This window comes from Mirounga angustirostris, unplaced genomic scaffold (assembly GCF_029215605.1).
Source record: "Mirounga angustirostris isolate CCGP_5_RB_7025 unplaced genomic scaffold, mMirAng1.0.hap1 SCAF_7, whole genome shotgun sequence".
Classification (NCBI taxonomy): Eukaryota; Metazoa; Chordata; class Mammalia; order Carnivora; family Phocidae; genus Mirounga; species Mirounga angustirostris.
Window position 1 is genome coordinate 111,974,715 of NW_026991715.1, and position 24,755 is coordinate 111,999,469.

Sequence of the window (24,755 nt, forward strand, 5' to 3'; positions counted from 1 at the left end):
AGAGTAGATGCTCAATAAATAACTGCTGGATGAATGGAAGAAGGATGTTTCTCTGCTAAGTTACAGAACTAGGATTCTGAAGTCGCTTTGCACGGCGGTGTCAAACGAAATACAGCAGACGAAATGGAACGGGTTGATGCAAAACCCTGGCTGCAAGAGGAGAGAGTGGTTGGGTGGAAAATTCATCTGTTCATTAGAACTGGAAGGGACAGACCGTACGTGACATGGGACTGAAGGACGAGGGTGACAGTGTCAATTAGCGTATTAAATGTTAGTCAGGGTTTTTTCTTCTTCTTCTTTCTTCTAGAGAAGAGAATGTACCTATAAATGAAACTTGGGATTGGATTGACTTGCTTATCCCTTAGGGCCCAGGCGTGTTACTCTGAAGATCGCTGATTCCGTGTAAGACTTTCATTTCCCCTCAGAGCGGGGAAGGGACTGCCCGCGGTCCCGCAGTGAATTAATGGCGAGGCCATTGATTAATTCCCTAAGCGTTCACTGGGCACTCACTTTCTAGCTCTACTGAGCTGGGCACTGGGGCTGCGGTGATGCAGGGTCCCCATCCTTCTGGACCCCACCGATAGGACAGGGACTCAGGTTGTTTGACTCCCAAGTCCGTTGCTCTTTCTTGTACCCCACTGGCAGCTCACGCAGGTTGCTGTTCCAAATGAACCAGCAGTGCAGTGAGGCTGCTGAAAGGAACTGCTGCCTCTCTGGGGTTGTCTCTTAATAGAGATGCAGTGTCCAGCTCAAAGGAGGTGACCGTGCCGCTCCGCCATCCTGTGGCCAGAGCAGCCCCAAGCGCCGTGTTCTCTTCTGGGTGATGGGGACCGCCTTCCGGGGGCGCGGACGGACTAGGGTGCGCCAATGGCCTGGCCAGCCCCCTCATCTACTGCTGTTGTCCTTACAGCCAGGTGGGCGCCGCGGCAGGGGTTGAGCCGCCCTCATGGAAGGGAGAGGACCATACCGGATCTACGACCCTGGGGGCAGCGTACCTCTGGGAGAGGCTTCTGCGGCTTTTGAGCGCCTAGTGGAGGAGAATTCCCGACTGAAGGAAAAAATGCAAGGGATAAAGATGTTAGGTAAAACAGAGCCTGCGCTCTCCCTGCAAGCCTCCTCCCCGCAGCCTGCCATGCTAGCTGGCATCTGCCTCCACCCGAGTCGTCCCTCTGCCCCGCCTGGCCCGGCGTTGGCTCCTGCCTCGCAGCTCTGTCTTTGTGCTCTTCCGTAGCATGTTGGCAGCATCCCCAGCCCCGATTCTCAGCACCCCAGCACCAGGATGGTAGGACTCAGGATACCCGAGGGACCTAGAAGGAGGCGTGGGGTGGGGGAGGGAGGAGGGGCTGGAATGGCCGTTTTGTGCTCGTGGAAACAGAATGGTCTCGTCTTCTGGAAGCACCAGCAATGGGAGAGCTGGCCTCACCAGGGCAACAAGGGCACAGTCCCCATGTGTTGGAGCAGGGAGCTGAGCTTGGCTTGAAGCAAAGCGGGGATAGGTCCCTTGGTTTCTTTTTTCCTGGCTTTTGCTCGAGCTGTCCCCGTTGCCTGGAGCAGGTCTGCTTACCTCCCCATGACTGAACCAGCCCGGAGGCCATCTCATCCTCCATGTGCAGGATTCACTGATACCCTGTCCAGAGGAGTCTCTCTGCTCTCCACACCCCTAAAACTCTTCCTTTGCTTTGCTGCCACCTTCTCTGGCCTTAGGCTTTGGGGGTGAGCATAGGTCCCTGATTTTCCAACTGCTTACTCCTTGCTTGGCAGATCTCTGCTTGGAATGGCAGATTAGAGAAGGAGGAATGGAGTTTCCCATTCTCCACTTGTAGAAGGAAAACTGAGGCCCAGAGGGGTGGTGGTATTACCCAATGTCTCCTCCCTTCAGGCAGCCCCTGACTGGGGGGTGTAGGCTGTGGGTAGCCCCCAGGGGCCATGATGGCTGGTCTTGGAGAGCCCCTGGCTTTCTGTAGAGTCCCTGGCCAGGTATGGCAGGAGTGGGGCAGGAGGACAGTGCCTGGAGGCCAGGAGTTTGTCCTCGGTTCCTTTCTACTCCATTTTCCCTGATTGCGGGGCCCCTTCTTTCCCTGGCCCATCTCTGCTTGGGGGCTGGAATGATGTGTGTCGCACTCAGCCCACGGGGCAATGGTGGGGGCACAGCCCAGGGCCCGCAGCATCAGGAGCCACACGGAAGCAGGCTTATGGGTGTGGGGCCAGGAGAACGGGTGCACTGAGCTAAGTAACTCCTTTGCTCCCCGTTGTCTCCCCAGGGGAGCTTTTGGAAGAGTCCCAGATGGAAGCATCCAGATTGCGGCAGAAGGCAGAGGAGCTGGTCAAGGACAGTGAGCTGCTCCCACCACCATCTCCCTCTTTGGCCTCCTTCGACCACCTGGCTGAGCTCACAGGTACGAGGGGGGCCCAGGTGGACCTCTGCCTTTCCCCAGACTCCTAACTCTCTAGACGCTGAACAGTGGTCTCCCTCCTCATTTGGAAACCCACATCTCCTCCATTGATCCTGAGGCCACAGACCCTCCTCCTAGTCATGTTTTGTCTACAGCATCCCTCAGAAGGTCAGACATGGAAGGAACCTCAGAATAATTCTGTCCAAAAATGGCTGGTGACTCAGCACTCCTGAGGCCCTGGCAGACATTAGTGATGGATCACAATCCCCTGCACCCAGGATGTGGCCTCAGTATCTGTAGCAGCATATTTATTCAGCAGATCTTTAATGAGCAGCTACTATGTGCCAGGCATAGAGTTCCCCGCAGCTACTTTGGGTCGCTCAGAGTTGGCACATGGGTTGAAAGCTCTCTGGGCTGGCCCCCCTTTTTGCATTTTACCATGGGGGAAGCTGAGGCCCGTGGAAGAATCTGGATTTCCTATTAGCCTGCTGCAGTGTATTTCAGGTGTAAGGTATGCATACTACCTATTAAAGGAAAGCATTGGCTATGAGGAAGGCTTGCAGTCCCGAGTGGGGTCACCGTGCATTCCTCAGCGTGTCTCCGAGTACAGGGCAAGGTCGGGGACAAGGAAAGAAAAGGTCCCCACACATGAGGCTCAGGTGCCTTCTGCTGCAGCCCTCCTCCAGTCTTTGCCCAGGCCGGTGTGCCGGCCTTCCGCTGGCTGGTGGTTACATTTGCTGAATGGACAAGTGGAGGAAAGTGATGAGACCAGAGTCCACTGTGCTGCAGTCAGTGGGCGCTTCCAGCCTCCACTGGTCCACTCAGCGGTGATTGCAGAGTCCCAGCTTGGCGCCGGGCCCACCCCCCGAGGGAGAGGTGCAGCCACCCTCCAGCGGCTCCAGGAGGTCAGAGGGAGGGCCGAGTCTGAGCCCTGGTTTTGCCGTGGCTGGCCATGTGACTGTGCGCTGGTTGGTGACCTTTCCCTGCGTCCCATTTTCTTACTTGAAAATGGAGATACCGAGCTGACCCAAGAACTGGCTGAGATGATAAATATAAAAATACTTTGTTAATCGTAAAGTGTCCCCCTTGTCATCACCAAGGCAGGTCCAGGGTAGCGAGGAGCAGTGGCCACCTTGGGATTTTCCCAGCAATTCCAAAGAAGATGGTCTGTCTGCCCAGGCTCTATCTCATCATTTCAGTCATTTTCCTAGGCTACCGGTCCCTGGTGGGACCACCTCCCATTTTCCAAGACTCATGTAGGGAGAGAACTCTTCTGGCCCAGGCTGTCCTCGAGGGCGTGGTATGTGGGCTTTCCCCCCTTTTCCTGCTGCTTATCCATGTGTTCTCAATTTTCCAGGAAAGGATACAGGTGGCCCAGCACCGCCTGCTGACCCTGCACACCCCAGCGACAAACCAGAGCCGGTCCAAAAACCTCCATCCAGCGTAAGTTCCATTTGGAGTCATGGCTGAAAGTTGTCTGGACCTCAAGGGCCCATTGGCAGATACGAGAACTTGGAGAGAGAGGGTTGAGGTCAAAAAACTTGTGTTTTGACTTGCTAGGTGATACTGGACAAGTTGATCTCTGTCTCCCTGGGGCCTCGGTTTCCCTGTTTTCAAACGAAGGTCATAGTTAACACTTACCAGGAAGACCCCGGGATGCACAAGGCGTTCCTCCCATCTGCAGAGTTGCGTAAGGCCAACCCTGTGTTGACTGTGCACAGTGCTGGGAGAGTGGATAGATGTGACCTGGAACTCTCATTCTCCAAGGGCGTTCAGAAAGTGTCTTCTCCAGATTTGCCTTGAGAATTTCTTCTTGGTATCCTAGGACTGGAAGGGACCCTAGTGGCCATATTGTGTAGGGTCTTCATCCTACAGATGAGGTCCAGAGAGGGAAGAGAGTTTTGTCGTGAGGTCGCACAGACCACTGGGAAGTGGAGGTGAAAGGGAGACTTTCTCGGGCAGGGCTGAGATCCAGAGCTGGGCTCTTGGTGGCCGGGAGGCTCAGCCAAAGCTGAGTGCAGAGATCCTTCTATGTGTCTGCCCATTCCTGGGACGAGGGAAGGCTGGGATAGTCCTTGGAGACCAGATTTAATAGCAATCCCAGAGCCAGTTCCGGGTTGAGGGGAATCAGTGGCCTATCCGTTGGTTGCACAACCAGTGCATTCCACTTGGTATGGCTGAGAGGTGTGAATCGTCTGGAAGTCCCTGACCACCCTGCTTTTGGGTGAACCCTGGAGGTCTCTCCAAATTTGTTGGTGTACCCTTAGGACTCATTGCAGATTGGTCCACTCCTCTGGGATCTCTGGCACTGGGTTGGCAAGGCTGGCACGGGACTACCTTGTGGTGGCCATATTAACTGCTCTCTGTGTTGCCTGCTTTTGCATGAACTAATGACATGCCCTCGGTTTCCGCGTCTGTCCGAAGGGGACATAGCCCTCTGACCTCTCTGTAGGTTGCTTTGAGAAACAATGGAATTTGTGAAAACATTTAAAAAGTGCAAGGCCCTTAAAAGAGAATACAGCTGTAAAGTGCTAGTGGTTCAAGGTCACTAGTCCAATATCCCTGTTCTGCAGATGAGGGAACTGGCCGCGGAGGGGAAAGTGACCTCAGATCACACAGTGGGGTGCGGGAATCCTGCTCTGTGGTCTCACAGGAAGTGATATGGAGTTGCCCCGTGAGCTCAGCCTCCACGTGGAGGGGCTGCCCGGATGAACTGCTGCTCTGTCACGAGGCCCCGGAGGAGGGGCGAGGTGTTTTCCTCTCAGGCAGTTCCTAACTCCCTTTCTGTACAGGGCACCTCCTCTGAATTTGAAGTGGTCCCCGCTGAGGAGCAGACTTCTTCGCCAGCGAGCGGCGGCCACCCCAGAAACACCATGGTGAGTAGATGGCGGGTCCCCGGCTCATCCCACGTCTCCTCTCTGTTTCAGTCACCTGGCCCTGGTGGAGAGGCACAGGATCCACTCGGATCCCTTGGGCACTCTGGAGTCACTTGGGGATACATAAGGGGCCAGGGCAGGGGGTGCTTCTCGCTCACATATGCAAATTCCTGGCTGGTGACTTCCCCTACTGGGGCCATCCAGGCACCGGACCATTGAGAAAGTCTGGGCACATTGCCAGCCCTGCTGGTCTCGGCCTTGTGCTGGGCACCTCCACACACTATGACTCAGCTTTTGGGCCTGTGGGCTCCTAGCCTGGCTGGAGTAGAAAGGGCCAGAGAAACCCAGAACAGCTTAAGGCAGGTGATTTACCCTTTTGTGCAGGCTCTCTGTTCCTCCCAGGCACTCCTTCAGGGCATTTATGCACACACACACACACACACACACACTCCTTCAGCTCTGGAGGTGTCTATCCAGCATCCTCTTTCCTTATCTTACCCTACTTGTTGCCTTTATTCCAACTGTGTCCCCCTCTGCTGTCTCTTAAAATGGCAGACTTAGTGGAGAACCATGCAAAAGGTCTAGAACATCCTTTTTTTTTTTTAATAAAGATTTTTATTTATCTATTTGAGAGAGCGAGCGTGGCGGGGGGAGGGTCAGAGGATGAAGCAGATTCCCCGCCAAGCAGGGAGCCCGATGCAGGACTCGATCCCGGGACTCCAGGATCATGACCTGAGCTGAACCAACTGAGCCACCCAGGCGCCCCCTGGTCTAGAACATTCTTGAAAAGTCTTAAAGTGCTGTCCTCTCCTCCTTCTCCCTCCGTGTCCACTTTGAGATTTTTTTGGTGGTGGTTATAAGGCAGTAAGTGGCCTGACTCTTCCCCATGGTCTCTGTTTCCTCCTCCCACCAAGAACTAGGGGGCAGATGTTGCTCCTTAGTTCACTGGTGGCATGTTGTATCTGTTAGTTTCCCCTCCCCCCCTGTGCAAGGTCCCCATCAAGTGGTCATCCGGCTTACACTAGCATGCCCTCAGTGACAAGCGGCTCCTCACCGTATCAGGTAGGTCTGAGTATCAGAAGGGTTCTCCTGCTCTATCCCTGAAGGTTCTGAGATGCTGGTTGAGGAGGAAAGACACTCCCCCACCCCCCCACCCCCTCACCCCCCCGGCTCAGAGAGTATTTCACTCTCTCACTTGGACCAGTAGTTAACCATCTTGTTAATAAGTTCCTTCTTAGCCCCACCATGTGCCTAGTCTGTGCCAAGCAGAGGCAAGACGGCCTCCCTGCCCCTTGGGAGCTTGCAGGCTGGTGGGAGACATCGTAGGCATGAAGCAGTTCATGAGCCTTAAATAGAGCAGCGTTCACCACCTCAGATCCTTTGTGGGAAGAGGCAGTGGGGGAATGAATGCCCAGTTGAAGCAGGAGCTTTCCCTCCTGTTAGGAGAAGGGGCTAACAATGCTACGGAGGCATTCGCTGAGCACCGCATTGTGGCCGTAGGGCATTTCCAGGCCGCGGAGCACAGAGAGACAAGGGAGCTCCGTGTGGCAGGGCACTGAACTGGATCAAGAGTCAGAAGCCTACATTCCAGTCCTGGCTCTGCCGCTGAATCACTGGGCAACTTCGGACAAGTTCCTTCTGCCCGTGCTGTGGTTTCTCAGCCTGAGCCCTGAGGCTCCCCATGGCACTGACGTCTGTGACTTCCATAAATGTTTCGGGGAGGCTGCTAGAGGAGCTGAAACGTGGGCAGGGCTGGGAAGGATGGGCAGAGGGGACACTGCGGGAATGAAGACTGAGGGGGCACGGGGCCTGGTATGTAGAGGCTCAGGCAGGGGAAGGTGGGGACTCAGATACCCGTCAGGGGAGCGGGGCTCGATGCGGTGAGCTGTAAGGTGCCAGTGAGGATCCTTGGGCATGGTGTTGGCATAACTAGGGCACCATTGTCTTTGGTAAGAATGTTCTAGGCAGAGGAGAGGTGGCTAAAGAGAGAGAGAGAGAGACTGATTATTGAGATTGGACTCCCACAGTTTGCTTCATTTCTTATATACTTTACTAGATTGGGACTCTTTGAACCCTCTAAAGCAATGGTTCCTGACCCGTTTTGACTCTGGGGTTCTCTGATGAGTTGGTAAATGCTTGGACCGTTCCCTAGAAGACACACCTGTAGACGTAAAAGTCAGACAGTTTTGGTCTCTGCATGGCTCCCTGCTCAAGGGTCCCGGAACCAAAGAAGCAGTGCTGTTTATAGAGTGACACCCCTCTCCTGAGCTTGCAGCTTTCACATGTCATTCACCCTCATAAGAACCCTATGACGTAGAAGGGAAGGGAGGAGTGTGTGTACATTTAGTAGAGGAGGATTTAGAGGCCTGGTGGATGAGTGGTTTACCCACAGGCACTCAGTGAGGCCCAGAGTGTGGGAGGAAGGTGGCCTGCTGCTGGTAAGCCAGCCTGTGGCCTGGGAGTCCCAGGTCCTGCCCCATGAGTCAGCCCCAGACAGGGAACCTGTGTAACTGGAGAATTTCCCTGGGCTGAGCGAGGCTTAGAGGGGAAACTGAGTCATGAGGCATGGGGAAACCAAGGGAGAATGGCCGGTGATGAGTGGTCGGTGTGCCTTCCCTCCCGCCAGGCGTTCGACCCCCCGCCCCACGAGGACAGCAACCTGATGCTGCATCTGCAGCGCCTGGAGACCACACTGAGCGTGTGCGCCGAGGAGCCGGACCGCACCCAGCTCTTCACGCACCTGGGCCGCATGGCCCTCGAATTCAACCGGCTGGCCTCCAAAGTGCACAAGAATGAGCAGCGCACCTCCATCCTGCAGGTGAGGCCAGCTAGGAGGGGGGCCGCGGACGGCAGGTGTGCCCCCCCACCTGCCCCCGTTCTTCCTGGGAAGCCAGGGGTACCACAGGCACCTCTGAGGGTGACGTTGGGGGCTGACTCCGGGCTTACCTTTCAGGGTGGTGAGCAAGGTCAGGAAGGTGTGGGAAGGCACGAGGAAGAGGAAGGAAATTGGAAAACGTGGGTGGGCAATGCAAATTTCATGGCTGGGGATACCACCGGGGCATGGATGTGGGCAGGTTGGTAGCAGTCCTACCTCTAGTAGGTGGAAGAGTTGGGATTCAGACCTCAGCCTGTCATGCTCTAAATCCCATGCTCGAAGCATCATCCTCACCTGCCTCCCAACCCTCCCTGCATCGTGGGAGTGAAGTCAGATTCCTTCCTAGGCCAGGCCAGGCCTTGGAATAGAATGGTCCTTGGTTCTAGTAGTGACTTTTTGGGGTTTTTTGCTGTATGACGATGGACAGGTCACTTATCCTCTCTGTCCCGCACTGTCCCTTTCAGTAACATGGAGTTGGGAATGCCTGCCTCCTGGGATTGCTGTATTAATGAAGCAGCCAGGGCAGCCTCAAACACAGCAAGTGGTCACTGGTAGGGTTTCGTGGGCATCAGTCATCTGTACTGGGCAGGGGATCTTAGCCTCAAGGGCCTTGGGTAGGGAAGGATTCCCAGATAGCGAAACTGAGGCTCTAGGAGGACCTGAGTGCCTGTCACCTTAGTGACAAGGCATAACCTGAAGTCTCCTTCCTCCCTCTGTGCCAGTCACTGTTCGGTCACGGATCTATGGTCTCACTCGTGTCAGCAGACATTCAAGATGGTCCAGTTGATTGGGGGCAGTGGTGAGGGGGGAGTCTGCTGTGTGTGACCTCGGGAAGGGCTGGGCTGACAAGAGCCGGAGGGGGGTCCAGGCTGGAGACAGGTGTGAGGAGAGAGGTGAGGGGCAGAGGACTCCAGGGAGAAGGCAGGACTCCCATCCCACCATGAGGGAAGGGCATGTTGAGGGGAGTCAGTGGGGGACACAGTGAGGGCCTGGGGGTTCCAGGCTGAGGGAGAAGTCTTTCTGCTATCACAGAGGCTTAGAGGTGTCCGAGCCGAGCTCTGGGGAGGTGAAGATGGTGCCCTGCACCCGTTCTTGGTGAGATCACTTTGAGTGTCAACTTTTTGGCTTTGAAATGGCGATTGATACCGGGCCTCCTAAAAGAGGGTCCTGCCAAACTCTCGTATTTTTTTATATCTCGAGCTCCTGTGTGTGTTGCCTTCTTGGCTCTTACCATAGTTTGTTAATAACTTTATTTTCTTGGGTGGTTTATCTACTTTGTGCTTCATTTTTTTTCCCCTGCGCTCCCTGCTCAAATATAAGGCTCACAAGGCGGGGCAGGCACCTTCTCTGTCATATTCACCACTGTATCCCAGTGCCCAGCATTTAGCGGGTGTTTCGTGCACATTTTTGAGCGGGTGAGTGAGTGAGTGATCAAAGGACCTCACAGGTAAGCTCTCTTGGCCCCTCTGATGGAAGGTGATGATCTTAGTGACATCCTCCCTCCACCAGCTGTTTCGTTTCTGGGGCATTTGCCCAGAGACGCGGAGAAAATAGCCCTCTGAACTGGGAGGTCGACAGCACACGAGTCCTCGTCCCGGCCTTCCCTTAGTGACTGGGAGCAGGACATTCTGTTCCCGCCCAGGGCCGTGGCATCCTGGGTATTTGTCTAGCCTCTGGGTGGAGGCACATTAATCTAGTTCCTCCTCATTTATTCATTGATTTGTTTCTTGGTTCACTCAACAAACACTGTCAAAGGCACGTATGGTGCAAGGCCTCTGCTAGACACTGGAACCAGTCACGGTAGTGTTCTGTCCTCTCGGCCTCGGATCCCTCGTGTCCTACCAGCCTCCATTTCCAGGCTGTCTCCTCCACGCAGCCTTCCCGGGTCTCCCCTGTGTTAGCCAGAAAGGGCTGGGTTTTGCTGTGGAAACAGGCAACTCTGAAATCTCCCTGGCTACTGTGCAGTTTTCTCTCAGATTCCGTGTGGTTGGGGCTTGTTTCTGCTCCTCAGTTACTGAGCGGCCCATGCCGACAGACAGCCTGGCATCTCGTGCCCTTTGGCACGAGAGAGAGAGACCGGAGAGTTGTGCCTGGGCCAGCCCAGAAGTGGACTCATGTCACGGCTGCGCACTTTCACGGGCCAGGAGTAGTCAGCTGATGGCAGAGAGCCCGGGGCTTGGAACCGGAAGGGAGCCATGGAAGGCGGTGATTGCCACGGGCTACAGGCCTTCCCGCCCCTCTCTGCGCCCGCGGCGCAGCGGGGGGCGGGGGGCAGCGGGGGACACCCCGCTTTCCGTCTGCCACATGGAGTACAGTCCCAGTGGTGATTCTTAGCAGCTGTGCAACCTCATGCACATCACATCACCTGCACTGGCTGCTTTTAAAACAGAGATGAGTTAAGTAGCTTTGGGGAAGCCGTGCAGCTCCCACGAGCAGCGAGCAGAAGAGCACCTGGCCATGGACGTGACGTGTACTAGGTGCTCACTGAGTATTTGTCGGAAGAGGGAGTAACTTCGTACCGACACCTGCAGCACATTCCTAGTCGGCACCCCTGCCCTCCCTGGGCCTGGCCGTCCCATCTTCCATGCCCCATCCCATCGCCGTGCTCCCAGCAGGAGTCCTCAGATAGCATCAGGGGACTAGCAGGCCACAGGGCCCTTGCACCCCAGGGCTCTTGCTTGTCTGTAAAGGAGGCAGAGGAGGAACGTTGTCCCCATGCGGAGAGGGGGGATCTGTGTCTCCGAAGTGAAGCAAGCCCGAGCTACACCTGAGACCTTGCTGAGGTCTTGACCGAATGCCCTGTCTTGCCATCTGGCCACACCAGAAGCCTCTGACATTCTCCAGATTGACTAGCTCACAGGCCTCCTAGGACTCCTCTCCTCACTGTTGGTTCCTTCACTGGACCCCTCCGTCATGCAGTCGGGCATTCCTTCAGCAGAGTTGAGCGTTGGCTGCGTGAGGTCCTGAGCTGGGCTGGGGATCTGGCAGCGGACAGGAGAGCGGGGAGGGGGTCCTGGGCCTCCGGGCGCTCACAGACTGGTGGTTCTTCAGCTGTACTTGTCACAAGTCCTAAGCAGGGTGAGAACGGGGCCTGTGAGCAAGGATAATGGCAGTGACCTCACTCACCCGAGGTGTGGGAGTCGGGGAGGCTTGCTCTATGACGTGATGTTTAGGCTAAGACCTGAAGCAGGAATAGAAGTCAGCTGGGGGAGGGCTGGTGAGGAAGGGTGTTCTACGCTGTGGGAATAGCAGTGGAGGAGGAGGAGGGATGGAGCCCTCTGCCTAGTAAGACCAGAAGGTCCTGTGGCTGATTCTTGGTCAGGCATCCTCATGGCTGGCTCCTGAGGGGGAGGATGCATAGAGGAGCCTGCATGGGCCTAGCACCTGGATTCCCAGCTGTCCTGAGAGGGCCTGGGTGAGGGCCACGCAAAGGGGATAATGTGTTGGGACCTGGTGTGTCTATGGCCCCTCCCCTGTCCTCCATCCTCAGCCTGCATTTGGGATGCACCCCTTCCCTCACCTTGCCCCTTGTCTACCCCTCTGCCGTGCAGACCCTGTGTGAGCAGCTGCGGAAGGAGAATGAGGCCCTGAAGGCCAAGCTGGACAAGGGCCTGGAACAGCGGGATCAGGCTGCTGAGAGGCTGTGGTAAGTCCAAGCTCCTCAGGAGCGAGGAGTCAGACGGGCAGGAGGAGAGGGGTAGTACCTGGCACCGATTTCTGGGCTGAGGGTTGAGGGCTCTGAGGCTTTGGATGTCAGGTCTCTTGGTCCTTCTCCTTGGGCACCTTCTCCGGCCCTTCTAATACTGTTCTAGAGTGCCTTGAGAGCTTCAGAAGAAGGTCCGCACAAATTGTGCTCCTTGGGAACTTGGCCCCTTAGCCTGGTAACAGCGAGCGGCCTGCCTGCTGTTGGGCAAGGGCTCAGCGCTTTGCTGCCCTCTGCTGGTCACCATCGTGTCCTGCCGTCTTCCTGCTGACCGTCAGGGGTCCCTCATTTGCCTGCTGGCTCTCGGATTTCATTATGCCTCAGGATCACTGAGGGTCAGGGAAGGCATTACACGTTCACACTCCCACCCCTCCCTCCTCTGCTGAGATCCTGATTCAGTGGATGAGGCAGGCCTAGGCATTTTCCCGAGGGCCTCTGTGATTCCAATGTAGGTAGACCCAGGATCACACTTGAGAAACACTGCTCTTGACTGTCAGAGTTTGAAGGGCCCCTCGAGGTTAGGCAGGTCAGACCCCGCATTGTGCAGAGGGGAGACTGAGGCCCAGGGAGCGCAATGTGTAACTACTGATTCACTGTGCCATTTTGAGTCAGCATATGTGTATTTACTTCCGCATGGCCTAACAGTTGGGAGTGTTAGAGCCATAATGACTCCATCCATGGATCTAAGACCGCAGGCTGGAGGAAAGACTCATGACTAGAAGGCATGAGTGCAAGTCCCTGCTGTGTGACCTTTGGAAAGCCACTTGACTTCTCTGTTTTTCTATTATTACATGGAAACTTAGCTGGCAGATACAACGTAAATATTTTCCCTATTTCAGTCATACCTGAACCCACATCAACACTTTTTATTATGTCCTATGTCACCTACCTTATTGATTTAAGAATTTGCTTTGATTTGAATCGTGTTTTTACTTAAAATTATGATAAAGAAAACTTGCCCTGGAGTTAATGGAAAACAGCATTACCTGCAATGAATAGAAGACAACCCCAACAATAAATAAAATGAACATGGAGGGGTGTTACTAAGTTCTGGCCAAGTGCCGCGACCCACGGGAGGCTCTGAGCCTGAAGCCTGCCCTCTCCCTGTGAACAACGCAGACCAGCATGTCCTGGAGGAGAGCTCCAGACCTGTTAGCCTCAGCTAAGACTGTTCCCTGCTCCACACAGGAAGTTTGAAACTGACTGGAAAGGGTGTACCTTTCTCCCTGGAGCGTGATCAGGGTCATTTAATGCAGGTTTGGATGCATCCTGGAGATCTCATGTATGCAGACCTCACACAATTGGGAAACCCTGCTGTTGATGACCAGAGACTTCTAGAGAAGCCCAGATTGCCAGCAAAGGGGCCTAGGGATGCCTTCTTTTGTCCTCCCCAAGGGCAGGTTTCAGGGTCCTGCTTCTTCTCCAGGATGCAGCTACACTTCAGATGAGTAGTAGGTCCGAGGACCCCAGCCTCCTTAACGCAGGGCCAGCAATGTGACCTCTCTGTTTGCCTCTGACCCAGGGAGGAAAATATGGAGCTCAAGAAGTTGTTGATGAGCTGTGGCAAAGAGAATGCCTGTGGGCAGCCAGGCTCACCAAAGACAGAAGGCACAGGCAAGAAGGGAGTGGCCGGACAGCAGCAGGTACGTGCCCAGAAACTCCTTCCATGGCATCCTCGATCACCAGGGCCAGGCCTCTGCTGCTGCGTCCCATGGCAGTGAGCCCACCATCTCCTGCTGCAGCCAGCATCCCTCTTACAAGGTTTTCGATAGACAGCGTCTCCTTAGCTTAGCCTGACAGCCCGCGCCCCTGGAGCTTCTACTCCTCAGCCCTCATTCCGCATCCCATCCCCTGGCATACACGCTCGGGCTGCTGGCCATGACCATGGCTCGGTGGCCCCCACAGACCTTCTCTTCTCCAGGCTGAGTAGCTCCAGTTCCTTTGGCCACTGCTCATAGAAAGTGGTGTCGAGTCCTTCGCTCGGTCTGGGCACATTCCCTAAACGTGTTCCCGTTTGTGAAGATCTCTGTTGGGTGGGTCTCAAAAGTCAGTTTAACATCTCAGATATTCCTGGCAGAATTAGGGTGTTGGGTGGAGAAAGCCCCTCAGGGGACTCGGGTAAGTTCCTGGGATTGCGTCCTGGGGCCTCTGACCTGGAGAGAAGTAGGGGTTAGCTGACATTGCCATGGCCGGGCACCCCTTCCCACGGCCGCTCCCAGCTGTGGCTCACATCCAGTTCCCACGCACGAGCTGGCACGAGCTGGCTCTCCTCCCTTGCCCGGTCTGTGCCTTTCCCCTTCCTGCAGAGCTGAGTCCCAGCTTTTTCCTGACACGTTTTCCCCTTTTAATGGGGTTTAATGGCTGCACAGCAGGACTCAACATCTTTAACAAACCCCACACCTATGTAATAGCAACAATTACCTTAATAACTTAATTTCTCGTTACTATGTGGCAATGGGGAACGTACCTGGGACTTGCAAATCTGTCATCCTATTTGGATCTCCGCTCTGCACGTATGCTAGGCAGGGCCGGGCCAATTACTCCATGACACAGCCGTGGCAGGAGGTGTGGAGAGGTCACGTGACTTCCTGTCATCAAGATCCCTGCATCACCTGCCAGCAGGCCACCAGCAGTGCGGCAGAGACCCATGCTGTTAAATGACGGTCTGCACTCCAGCCCGTGAAGCCCCTCCCTTCCTCCATTTACCCCTCAGGGCAGAGCCTGCCTTGGCCGTCCTCTTGTGGAAGTGCCTGGTGGAGCCCCCGGTCTCCCGTGCGTTCCCTGAGCCACCACGGGTGTGGGATTCAGTGGGCAGGCCTCTTCACTTTCCCGAGCGCTTCGGTGTCCGCTCCTGCCGCTCGACTCCCCGGAGGTCCAGCTCATCCTAGCAGCCTGCCGGGGAGGCAGGGCCCGCGGGGGGCATGTGTTTCGGCGGTGGCGGAGCTGGCCCCCTAGAGCCACACGCGGCCTGAATGCTGGCTCCACCTCTGGCCAGCACGGCCACCTTGGATGAGTTACGTAGACCAACCGTGTGGCTTCAGTTTCTTCTTCTGTAAAATGGAAGCGGTAACACTGGCCTCAAAGGATGGTGGGAGGGCTCAGTGACGTGATACCCGTGAAGTAGGTTTAGCGCGGGGCGCGTGGTAACCCGTGAACGTTAGCTGTTGCTTTCTTTTTTTAAAGATTTTTTTTTTTTTTTAAGATTTTATTTATTTATTTGAGAGAGAGAGAGAATGAGAGACAGAGAGCACGAGAGGGAGGAGGGCCAGAGGGAGAAGCAGACTCCCTGCTAAGCAGGGAGCCCGATGCGGGACTCGATCCAGGGACTCCAGGATCATGACCTGAGCCGAAGGCAGTCGCTTAACCAACTGAGCCACCCAGGCGCCCAGCTGTTGCTTTTAATGGCCGCTTTGGTGCTAGCAGCCCGGTGGGCTGACTCTTCTCTTCTTCGTGGAGGTTAAGGGTGTACCCCCAGGAGCCCCCATCCCCTCTTCCTCCTTGCCCTGTAAGGAGGCAGCGGGCTTCTAGGGGCAGGCCCATCTCTTGCCTTCCGGAAAGGCGAGGGTCCCTGGAGGGCTTCCCCAGCCCGCTCCCCTTCCTCCCTGGTTCTGTGGTGTGCTGACAGACCTTAGCCTGCAGGGGGCACTGGAGCCTCACGAGTTCTGCCCTCATGGCCCGCCCCACCCTCCACTCCCACCCCAGCACTGGGGGAGTGTGGAGGGGGCAGGAAGGCAGGGGATAGAGAGAATGTGGGCAGTGACCCCAGGACAGATGCTGACAAGCCCACAGGACACCAGAGTCTGGGGCCTTTGGAGCCCATCTTGTTTGACCTCCTGGTACCAAGGCCCAGAAGGGGTGTGGGTCTTGGGCTCAGGCTGGACTCGGAGCGAGAACCAGCACTCCGCTGCTGGCCTCCTGAGCCTGTTCTGCCCTTTCGCCCCAGCATTTCCTAGTTCAAAAATTTTTTTTTCTTACTTTGAAATAACTTTAGATTTACAGAAGAGTTGCAAAAGCAGTCCAGAGAATTCCCATACCCCCTTGACAAGTTACATAACTGCGGTTCGGTGATCGAAACTAGAAAATAAACAGTACTATTAACTAAACTATAGACTTTGTTCAGATTTCACCAGTTTCTCACTCGCGTCCTCCTCCTGCACATTCCGTGTGGGCGCCGCCAGTCCAGGACTCCACATTTCCTTAGCTTCCTCCAGTCTGTGACCATCCCCAGCCATGCCTTGTCTTTCACGAGCTTGACACTTGGGAGTTCTACAGGCCAGTGATTTTGTAGCGCGTCCCTCAATGTGGGCTTAACTGTGATTAGATGAAGGGTGTGCACTTGGACGAGAACACCACAGGAGTGACGCTGTGCACTTCCCGGTGCGTCCTGGCAAGGGCACGTGACATCAGTGTGTCTTATCACTGTCCACCTGATTGCATGGCTGAGGGGGTGTGTGTCAGTTTCTCCATACTAAAGGAACAGTTTTCCCCTTGTAGTTAATAAGTACTTATTTTTGAGGAGGAACTTTAAGTCTGTGCAAATATCCTGTTTCTCCTTATACTTCTCACTAATTTTAGTATCCATGGTGGGTCTCACCCGCAGAGATCATCATTACCGTCGTAGATTTTGAATTTCCCTCGCTCCTTCTATATTCAGTAATTGGAATTCTTCTGTAGGGGAGAGTCATCCCTTCTCCCCCACTTATTTATTTATTCAGCTATTCCTTTCCACCAGTTATGGACTCGAGGATATTTATTTTATTCTTTGGGTTATAATCCAGTACGACCATGATTTATATTTTTGTTCAGATTGTTCCAGCTTTGGCCATGGGACGCTCTTTCACGTTGTCTCCTGTACCCACAAGACATGCCTTTCTTCTTCTTCATCATATTATTATTGAGCACTTCCTTTTTTTTTTAATAAGATTGATTTATTTATTTTAGAGAGGTGGCGGAGGGGCAGAGGGAAAGATCTCAAGCAAGCTTCACCCCCAGTGCAGAGCCCGACATGGGGCTCGATCTCACAACCCCGAGATTATGCCCTGAGCCTAACTGACTGAGCCACCCAGGTGTCCAGGCACTTTCTTATTTTCTGGTACAAGATACTGCAAATTCTTGCTTATGTTTTCCCTGCCCCTGGAATCAACCACTTCTCTAAGGAACCCTATGTCTTGTTGTTGGAGAGCAGCACTTAGAAACCAAGATCTGGGCACTAGGTGTGCCCACTGCCACTGGAGTGTCACCGTGTTAGGCTCTCGCAAAGGACAGAGCTAGGAAACACACATACATGTACTGATCACACATGCACGTCTTTATTCCATATCTTTCTAAAAAGCTTTATAAGTAAACATTTTAGAAAATGTTAAAAAAAAATCTGTAACTCTTGCCTTCTAGGTCAGAGGATTTTTGGTTGATGTTGGGTGGGGGATGGTGGCAGTACCTTAGAGATGGAGTCTGAGCAGGGCAAGAGGTGGCCATGGGAAGGGGAGCGAGCGGAGGGCAGGAGGGCAGGGGAGGAGGAATGATGATCTGGTAGACTTTCCAGAGCAGGCTTAGTCATGGCTGGGATGTGTAGTGGTGTCCTGGCCGGTGGGCAGATTAGAGAAGTGGGAGACCAAGGGCTGGGTCCCTGGGTGTAGGCCTTCAAGGAGCACCGAGTGGGCGACAGAACTGTTCTTTGAGGCTTTGCTGAGGGCCGTTCTCTGGTGCTCCCCAGGCCTGTGTGGCAGCAGGGAAGACCCCAGAGGTGGGGGCCTTGGGTGCGGCTGAGAAGAAGGTGAAGATGCTGGAACAACAACGCGCTGAGGTAGGTGGCTGGAGGGGGTGGTGGTGGTGGTCAAGGAGGACTCTCCTTCCCTCCTGGGTCTGGCAGGACAAAGGCCCTCCTGGCCCCCTGTCTCATCCCAGGTCACCGTGGTTAGTTGCCATGGTGACCACGGAACCATCTGCCCGTGGGAGAGACCTGCTGCCTTGTCCTGGGCTCTTGTTTCTTAATCAGTTCCCCTGCCTACAAGGGTCACTCGGAAGAGGTGGCGTTTGGGGCCTGGCCTAAAATTGTTGGCAGGGGGATAGTTTAGGAAGGCTCCCGTGGTACACCCTGGATGGTGGAAGGAGGCTGTGATGAGGTAGGCAGGTGGCAGCATCAGGGATGGGGAGCCTGGGGCTCCTCTGTCACTGGGGAAGCTGGGTCGGGGCGGGGGGCGACTGTCACAGAAGGAGAGGATCCGACGCCTTCTAGTAGCACTGCTTCTCACCAGCTGGAAGTCTCCAGAGTTGAGGCTGTGCCCATGTGCCTCCTCCATCTCCCATCCCGGGCCAGTATTTCCAGACTGGAGGTGGAAGCCCGATCCTGTCTGTTGTCTTAGCCACTCCTCCCCTCACAGCTCAGCTTCTCCTATGGATTCCTGGGCCTTGCTGCCCTCCCTGGGCCTCCAGCACATGTGCAGGTCAGGCCTCCCTCAGTCTTTGCTTATGTGTGCATATCAGTTCTAGTTTTCTTTTTGTATTGCTGTGAGGTCTTTGTTATGATGACAAAAGTAACATAATGCTCATTAGAAAAATACTGAGAACCTCACCACCTAGGGATGCCCACAAGTTGGCAACAGTCCTAAGTTTTATTATGTACTTACTAATGTATAATCGGTTTTTTTTTTTAAGATTTTATTTATTTATTTGACAGAGAGAGAGACACAGTGGGAGCAGGAGCACAAGCAGGGGGAGTGGGAGAGGGAGAAGCAGGCTTCCCGCCGAGCAGGGAGCCCGATGCGGGGCTCGATGCCAGGACCCTGGGATCACGACCTGAGCCGAAGGCAGACGCTTAACGGCTGAGCCACCCAGGCGCCCTATAATCTGTTTTTTAAAATAAGCAGAAAAGTTTATATCCTTGAACTGCATGACTGCAGATTACTGTTTTTCTTTTCTCCTCCCAAATTAGCTGTATCTTTAAGGGTAGTTATTTATGTATCAAGCATACACTATATTTCTTCACTTCTGAGTACTCTTTATCATATGTTAACATGTCTGAAATGGGGATTCCCATTGTTTTATGTAGTTAATGGTATAGGATTGTTTTTCTTCCCTGAGGAAGTGTTCTGTCACGTCTGGCAAATAATTGGGGTCATCTTAGAAATGCAGCAGTGTATCGGGGGCCTGATTTTCTTAATACCTGCACAGCACCTCATTTTCAGTCTGTAGTACGATTTTCTTAACCCACCTCCTACGTGTCGGTAGTCCTCTAGGTTTTGCAGGCACACAGACGTTGCCGAGACGGCCAGCCTGGTACGCGTGTACTTACACACGCTTGTGCAAGTGCTTCTTCGGGTTTCATTTTCAGAGACAAAGGAGGCTTTTGTACGCAATCCCGGTCGCACATGTGTAACTGTACGCCAAAATTCCATGCTGTTCCTTGGGTGTTAGCCTTGCGTCTCTGGCGAGGATAAAATAGAGCACCTGATGAAGCCTCCTCCTTGGGGATCACCGAGTCTTCAAGGAGGGAGGGTTTCAGGCAAAGCGTCCGCGGCCACCGTTGCCCCCCACACGCCGCGCGCACCGTGGGCAGCTGGTCTGCGTGGGCTTGTCCCTCTTTGTCTCTTCGCGGCTTATCTCCTGCTAACCCGTCTCTCCCCACAGCTGCTCGAAGTGAACAAGCAGTGGGACCAGCATTTCCGGTCTATGAAGCAGCAGTACGAGCAGAAGGTAGTGTGGGGTGATGGGGACTCGAGGCTGAGCCCCAGTTCCCGGCTGTGCTCCCGGGACCTCCCCCGTCTCGCCTGCTGCTTCCTTCTCGGAGCTTGGAACCTCGGAGGTTCACCCCTTCCCTCACGCACTCCCACTCTCTGCCTTTGAACCCAGATCACTGAACTTCGCCAGAAGCTGGCTGACCTGCAGAAGCAGGTGACTGACCTGGAGGCCGAGCGGGAGCAGAAGCAGCGTGACTTTGACCGGAAGCTCCTCCTGGCCAAGTCCAAGATCGAAATGGAGGAGGCGAGTTGACTGCTGGTCCCTGCTGGCTCCGCTCAGGAGGCCTGGGGGCTCCAGCTCTGGCTCAGGCGCTAAGGGCCGTGTGGCCACAGGCGGAAGCACTGTCCTTCCCTGTCCCTCAGTTTCCCGTCTGAACACTGAGAGATTGGACCAGCTCTCGCGTTCCATATTTTCGTGTTTGCATGCAGAAGAGCTGTTTGTTCACTTAAAATGGTGCGGACCAGGGGACCGTACAGGGAAGCACAGAGTATAAAGGACACATGCAGGCTGCCCGGGTGCTTGATGGGAGTGGGCTGCTGCTGAGTGTTTAGAGTAGTGATGGCTGTCTGGGGGGGGGGGGCTCAAATATTAGACAGAGCTCCCTTTCTTCACTCGTCCAGCCGCTGTTCAACAGAGCGTGCACTTGGCGCCGTGCTGGGCGCAGAGACTCAGCGGGGAGCAGATCAGCGGGTGGGAAACAAGTCATTGCAGAAACAAATATGAACAGGTGTGTTCAAGTATCACAGGAGAAGTTCCAGGGAGCGGGGGGAGGGCGTAAAGGGGAACCAGGTCAGTCTGAGGGGGGCCAGGAGCAGGTGCCCTGAAGAAATCGCATCTGATCCGTCAGTGTGTGACCGATAGCAGCCAAGGCCTCCAGGATCCTGGGCCAGCTTAACAAGGAAAGGCCTCAGGGCCCCCAGACTCTTGGAAGATTGTATTTATGTCATAGTGTCTTCCCCTTCATGGGAACTGGGCACAGGCTGCTTTGGCCTAGCTTAAAAATGGCCATTTTCAACACGGATTGCATTTCAGAGTTCCCTCTGTCAGCATGTGACACCCAGGGGCTTTATCCGAGGGGTCAGCCTACCTCAGTGACCACCCCTTGCCTTGAACGTGTGTGTTAGTTAGGGAGGACCCTGCCTGTCTTTTCTCCGAGTGCAGTCACATCTGCGACTGTCCACCGGACCCCTGGCTCTTTTGTCCCTTCCCCCAGCTTGCATCCGTGGGTGAGATAAGTCCCCCAGGATGGGACCATCCTCCCTGTTAGCTGGGGGGGAGGTGGCCCTGTGTTAAGGACACATGGTGATAAGAGGCCATGCTAATCCTGGAGCCTCTCAAGTGGGAGTCCAGAACACCTCCCACAAGGTCTTCCCAAGGCTGCTCTCCCCAATCTTTGGCTGACCTCCCCTATTTGAAACACTTCCCTTGACTTGCAAGGGGAGAGGGAGCACCAGAATTAGGAGACTGGCTTCTAGCCCCAGCTCACTGTGTAGCCTTAGGTAAGTCACGTCTCCTCTCTGGACATTCATTTGCCATCACATCAGGGATTAGGGTTTGATGCTCTCTTAAAGGCCAGTCCAGCTGTGGCCCTCTGCAGTGAAGGATCCCTGCCTGTTCCATAGTGTGTGTGGGAGCGGGTCTTCCACCTGGATGCCCTCCCTGGTTTCTTAGCTGTGGCGCTCTTTCTTTTCACCTCGCAGTACTTTGTTCCTCTGCGGAGGAACACTCTCTACCTTTTATGCTGCATTTATTTAAGTGTCTTCTCTCCTAGGCTTAGAGGCTGTAAGAGCTAAAAGGTCCTTTCAGTGTTCTCAGTGGTTGATCACTTCTGTGCCTCACAGAAGACCCCGTGCAAATCTCGTGGAAACTATGGCTCTTCTCCTTAGAAAATTGCACAGGCAAAATTTTCCCTCCCGTTTTGGGGCTCACAGACCTCCTGACACCCATCCGTGACTCCTGTTAAGAGACCCCGACCCATGGCAGAGAGGGGAACATAGACCAGAGAGTACTGTGGCAGTGGCCAAGGTCTCAGCTCGTTGGCAGAGTTGCTGGTATCAGAACCCAGAGTCTTTCAATGAACTGAGCTGCCTTTTCCTTGAGGACAGGACGGTATGGGCATTACGGCTCTGATGCCCTGCATGGTGTCTTCACGTGAGCGCTGGGGACTGCTGAGGGAGAGGCAGAGAGGAGGCCTGGCTGACGGGGGGCTGGGGCAGGCGGTGCGGTGCGTTCAGGCCTCCTGGAGGGGCTCCCTGCTGACCAACCCTGTGTTCCCTGCAGACCGACAAGGAGCAGCTGACAGCAGAGGCCAAGGAGCTGCGCCAGAAGGTCAAGTACCTGCAGGATCAGCTGAGCCCGCTCACCCGGCAGCGGGAATACCAGGAAAAGGAGATCCAGAGGCTCAACAAGGTGGGCGCCTTGCATCTCCTTTGATGGCCTGTTTGATGATCTGTCTTCCCCTCTGGGGGTTGGGGGGAGCTGCTCCTCTTCACCAGCCTGTGTGCCCCCAGCGCCCGGCACAGTGCCTGGCACCAAGCGCATGCTCAGGAAACACCTGCTGAAGGGAGTGGATGAGCAGAGGCCTGAGGGTTCCTGCCCTTGAGAATCGGGACCCAGGGAGATGGGGCATCCGGGTGGAGGCTGGATTTTATTTTATTTTATTTTATTTTATTTTATTTATTTATTTTTAAGATTTTTATTTATTTATTTGACAGAGAGAGAGATAGCGAGAGCAGGAACACAAGCAGGGGGAATGGGAGAGGGAGAAACAGGCTTCCCGCCGAGCAGGGAGCCCGATGTGGGACTCGATCCTAGGATCCTGGGATCATGACCTGAGCCGAAGGCAGACGCTTAACGACTGAGCCACCCAGGCGCCCGGAGGCTGGATTTTAAAGCAGAGGCCTGCTGTTTTGAGCCAAGGCGAGTGGGTAGGGGTGAGGCCGGCTCTGGGGGCTGGTTCTAGTCCCAGCTTACCCACTCCAGCCTCTCCGGGCCTCAGTTTTGTCATCTGAACCCTGGTTGGACACCTTCCAGCCCTGCCTACCTTCCAGCCCAGGGGTTAAAGGAGTGAACTAACAAGAGGAAGCTTTGAAAGGAAACGTTCTCTGCAAGCCTGGAGGAGTTGTCCGTGGTTCATCTTTGCCTCCTTTCCTGTCTGTCTGCCTTCCCCCCGCCTCCTGACCTTGCCCACAGTAGGCTCTGTCATGAGTTTGGCATATTCACTGGGCCCCAGCCCTGCTAGGGGAACCCTTTCTATTTGGTTTTGGGGTTTGATAAGCATTGATTTTGCCGAGTCTGGGGAACCTTGGGACCTGTTCTCAGAAAAAGAATGACCTGTCCCGAGCCGGGGGACTTGGAGGCCTAAATCCGGGCACGATATTGCACATGGTGCCAGATCCTAGAGGTCACTCAGGTTGGATCACTGCCCTCCGGGTTTCCCTGGCATTGCGGGGGACAGAGACACACGTGTGGGTGACTGCTTTGCTTGTGACCTCAGGCAAGTCTCTCCCCGTCCCTGGACCTCAGTCTTCTCATCTAAAAAATAGGCACATGGAGCAGGAGGATAAAGTAGAGCCATGACTTCCCCTTGCAGTGTCCAGGGCTTACTCTCGGCTCAGCAGTTTCCATGGGTCTCTGGGAGAGTCAAAGAGACTAAGCGGGGGCCCAAGTCCAAGTTGGGGGAGGTTTTCTTTGTCCCCCCACTGTCTAGGGAGGCGCTGTGGGCACTGCTAATGTGTGGCAAGCAGAAGGCTAAAGTCCAGGTGGCGATGAGCGTGGTGGGTGCTGAGCAGCGTTCCAGAGTTCTCGAATACCGCATTCACCGAGCTGAAGGGAAAACCCGTTAATAGAGACCTTTTAAGTTCTGAGCACACTGCTTCCATAAAGGAAAGGATTTTGTGAGCGTGGTAGAAGAAGGGTGCTTTTATTTTCTGTTTTCAAAATGTTGTTTGGTGATGTTTCAGCCCATTTTCAGGCTTAGATAGGCAAAATACTAAATAAGTCAAAATTAAATTCCAGTGTAATCTAACTAGAGAAGAGCTGGGGACAGAAAGATTGGCTTGGTAACCATAGGTTTGGAAAGCTCAAGAATCAGAGGGCAAGGCAGTGGTTGAGGACATGGAAGCTTCCCCGAAGGGCTTAATATTCTCTCTAGGTCTGGGTGCTAGGAATTGAGCTGCACCTGCTCGGGGAAGGGGAGATTCTCCCTTCTATGTGAGGACCCCCCCAGTTAGTCTGCTTATAAGCTGTGTGACTTTGGACATGTCATGGATTTCTGAACCTCAGTTTTCACATCTGTCAAATGGGGTTGACGATCATAGTCTTTCTTCATAGGACCGTGGAGAGGATCCAATGAAATGTTGTGTGTAGAGTGTAAATAAATATGGTAGCACTTATTAAATAGTCCTGGTGGTGGCAGTTATTATTGTCACTCATGTCAGGAAGGCGGTCACTGAAGATGACCTCTCCAATGGGGCCAAACTTCCAGGGCTTCTGCTAATGGGCCTGTCTCCCTTCTTCCCAATCCCAGGCCCTGGAGGAAGCACTGAGCATCCAGGCCTCCCCCTCCTCTCCACCAGCAGCATTTGGCGGCCCAGAAGGAGCTGGTGGCCTCCTAAGGAAACAGGAGCTGGTCACACAGAACGAATTGCTGAAACAGCAGGTGAGCCCGAGAGGTAGGAGGTGCTGAGTGGGGAGCTGGAGCATTCCTGAGGACCCACAATGGGCTTGGCATCATGTGGAAGCTCTAATTAGTAGTCCACATTCTGGCTGCTGGCCTGGACCCCTGTCTGGTTATAGGTTTATCCTTTCTAGCACTGTGTCCCTAACTAGGTCATTCCTCTGCCACCTTTTTGAGTCAACCATCTCTATACCCCAGTTGTGCTATTATTTACCTAATATTTAAAAAAAATTTTAGGGGCACCTGGGTGGCCTCAGGAGGTTGAGCATCTGCCTTTGGCTCAGGTCATGGTCCCGGGGTCCTGGGATCGAGCCCTGTGTCGGGTTCTTGCTCAGCGGGGTGCCTGCTTCTCCCTCTTCCTCTACCATTTCCCCTGCTTGTGCTCTTTCTCTCTTTGTCAAATAAATAAATAAAAATCTTTTAAAAAATAATAAAAAAAAATTTTAAATTAGTTACTTTCAATAAATATATTTAAAAAGGAACTTTATATCAC

At 54.3% G+C, this 24,755-nt stretch overlaps 1 protein-coding gene across 9 annotated transcripts in view; it reads left to right on the forward strand.

Moving 5' to 3' along the window:
* TNIP1 (TNFAIP3 interacting protein 1) overlaps positions 1 to 24,755 on the forward strand; it is a 49,899-nt gene that overhangs the window by 20,009 nt on the left and 5,135 nt on the right. For 4 of the 9 annotated variants that reach the window (XM_064596636.1, XM_064596637.1, XM_045902455.3 and 1 more), the window contains exons 2-13: positions 911 to 1,082; positions 2,262 to 2,396; positions 3,751 to 3,836; positions 5,186 to 5,269; positions 7,896 to 8,087; positions 11,696 to 11,790; positions 13,370 to 13,490; positions 17,561 to 17,650; positions 19,474 to 19,539; positions 19,696 to 19,827; positions 21,865 to 21,993; positions 24,113 to 24,244. In XM_064596636.1, the coding sequence (XP_064452706.1) occupies positions 947 to 1,082; positions 2,262 to 2,396; positions 3,751 to 3,836; positions 5,186 to 5,269; positions 7,896 to 8,087; positions 11,696 to 11,790; positions 13,370 to 13,490; positions 17,561 to 17,650; positions 19,474 to 19,539; positions 19,696 to 19,827; positions 21,865 to 21,993; positions 24,113 to 24,244 (1,398 nt within the window). In that variant the 5' untranslated portion in view covers positions 911 to 946. The remainder of the gene's footprint in view (positions 1 to 910; positions 1,083 to 2,261; positions 2,397 to 3,750; positions 3,837 to 5,185; positions 5,270 to 7,895; positions 8,088 to 11,695; positions 11,791 to 13,369; positions 13,491 to 17,560; positions 17,651 to 19,473; positions 19,540 to 19,695; positions 19,828 to 21,864; positions 21,994 to 24,112; positions 24,245 to 24,755) is intronic. The other 5 variants (XM_064596638.1, XM_054513949.2, XM_045902464.3 and 2 more) reach the window with 4 other exon arrangements.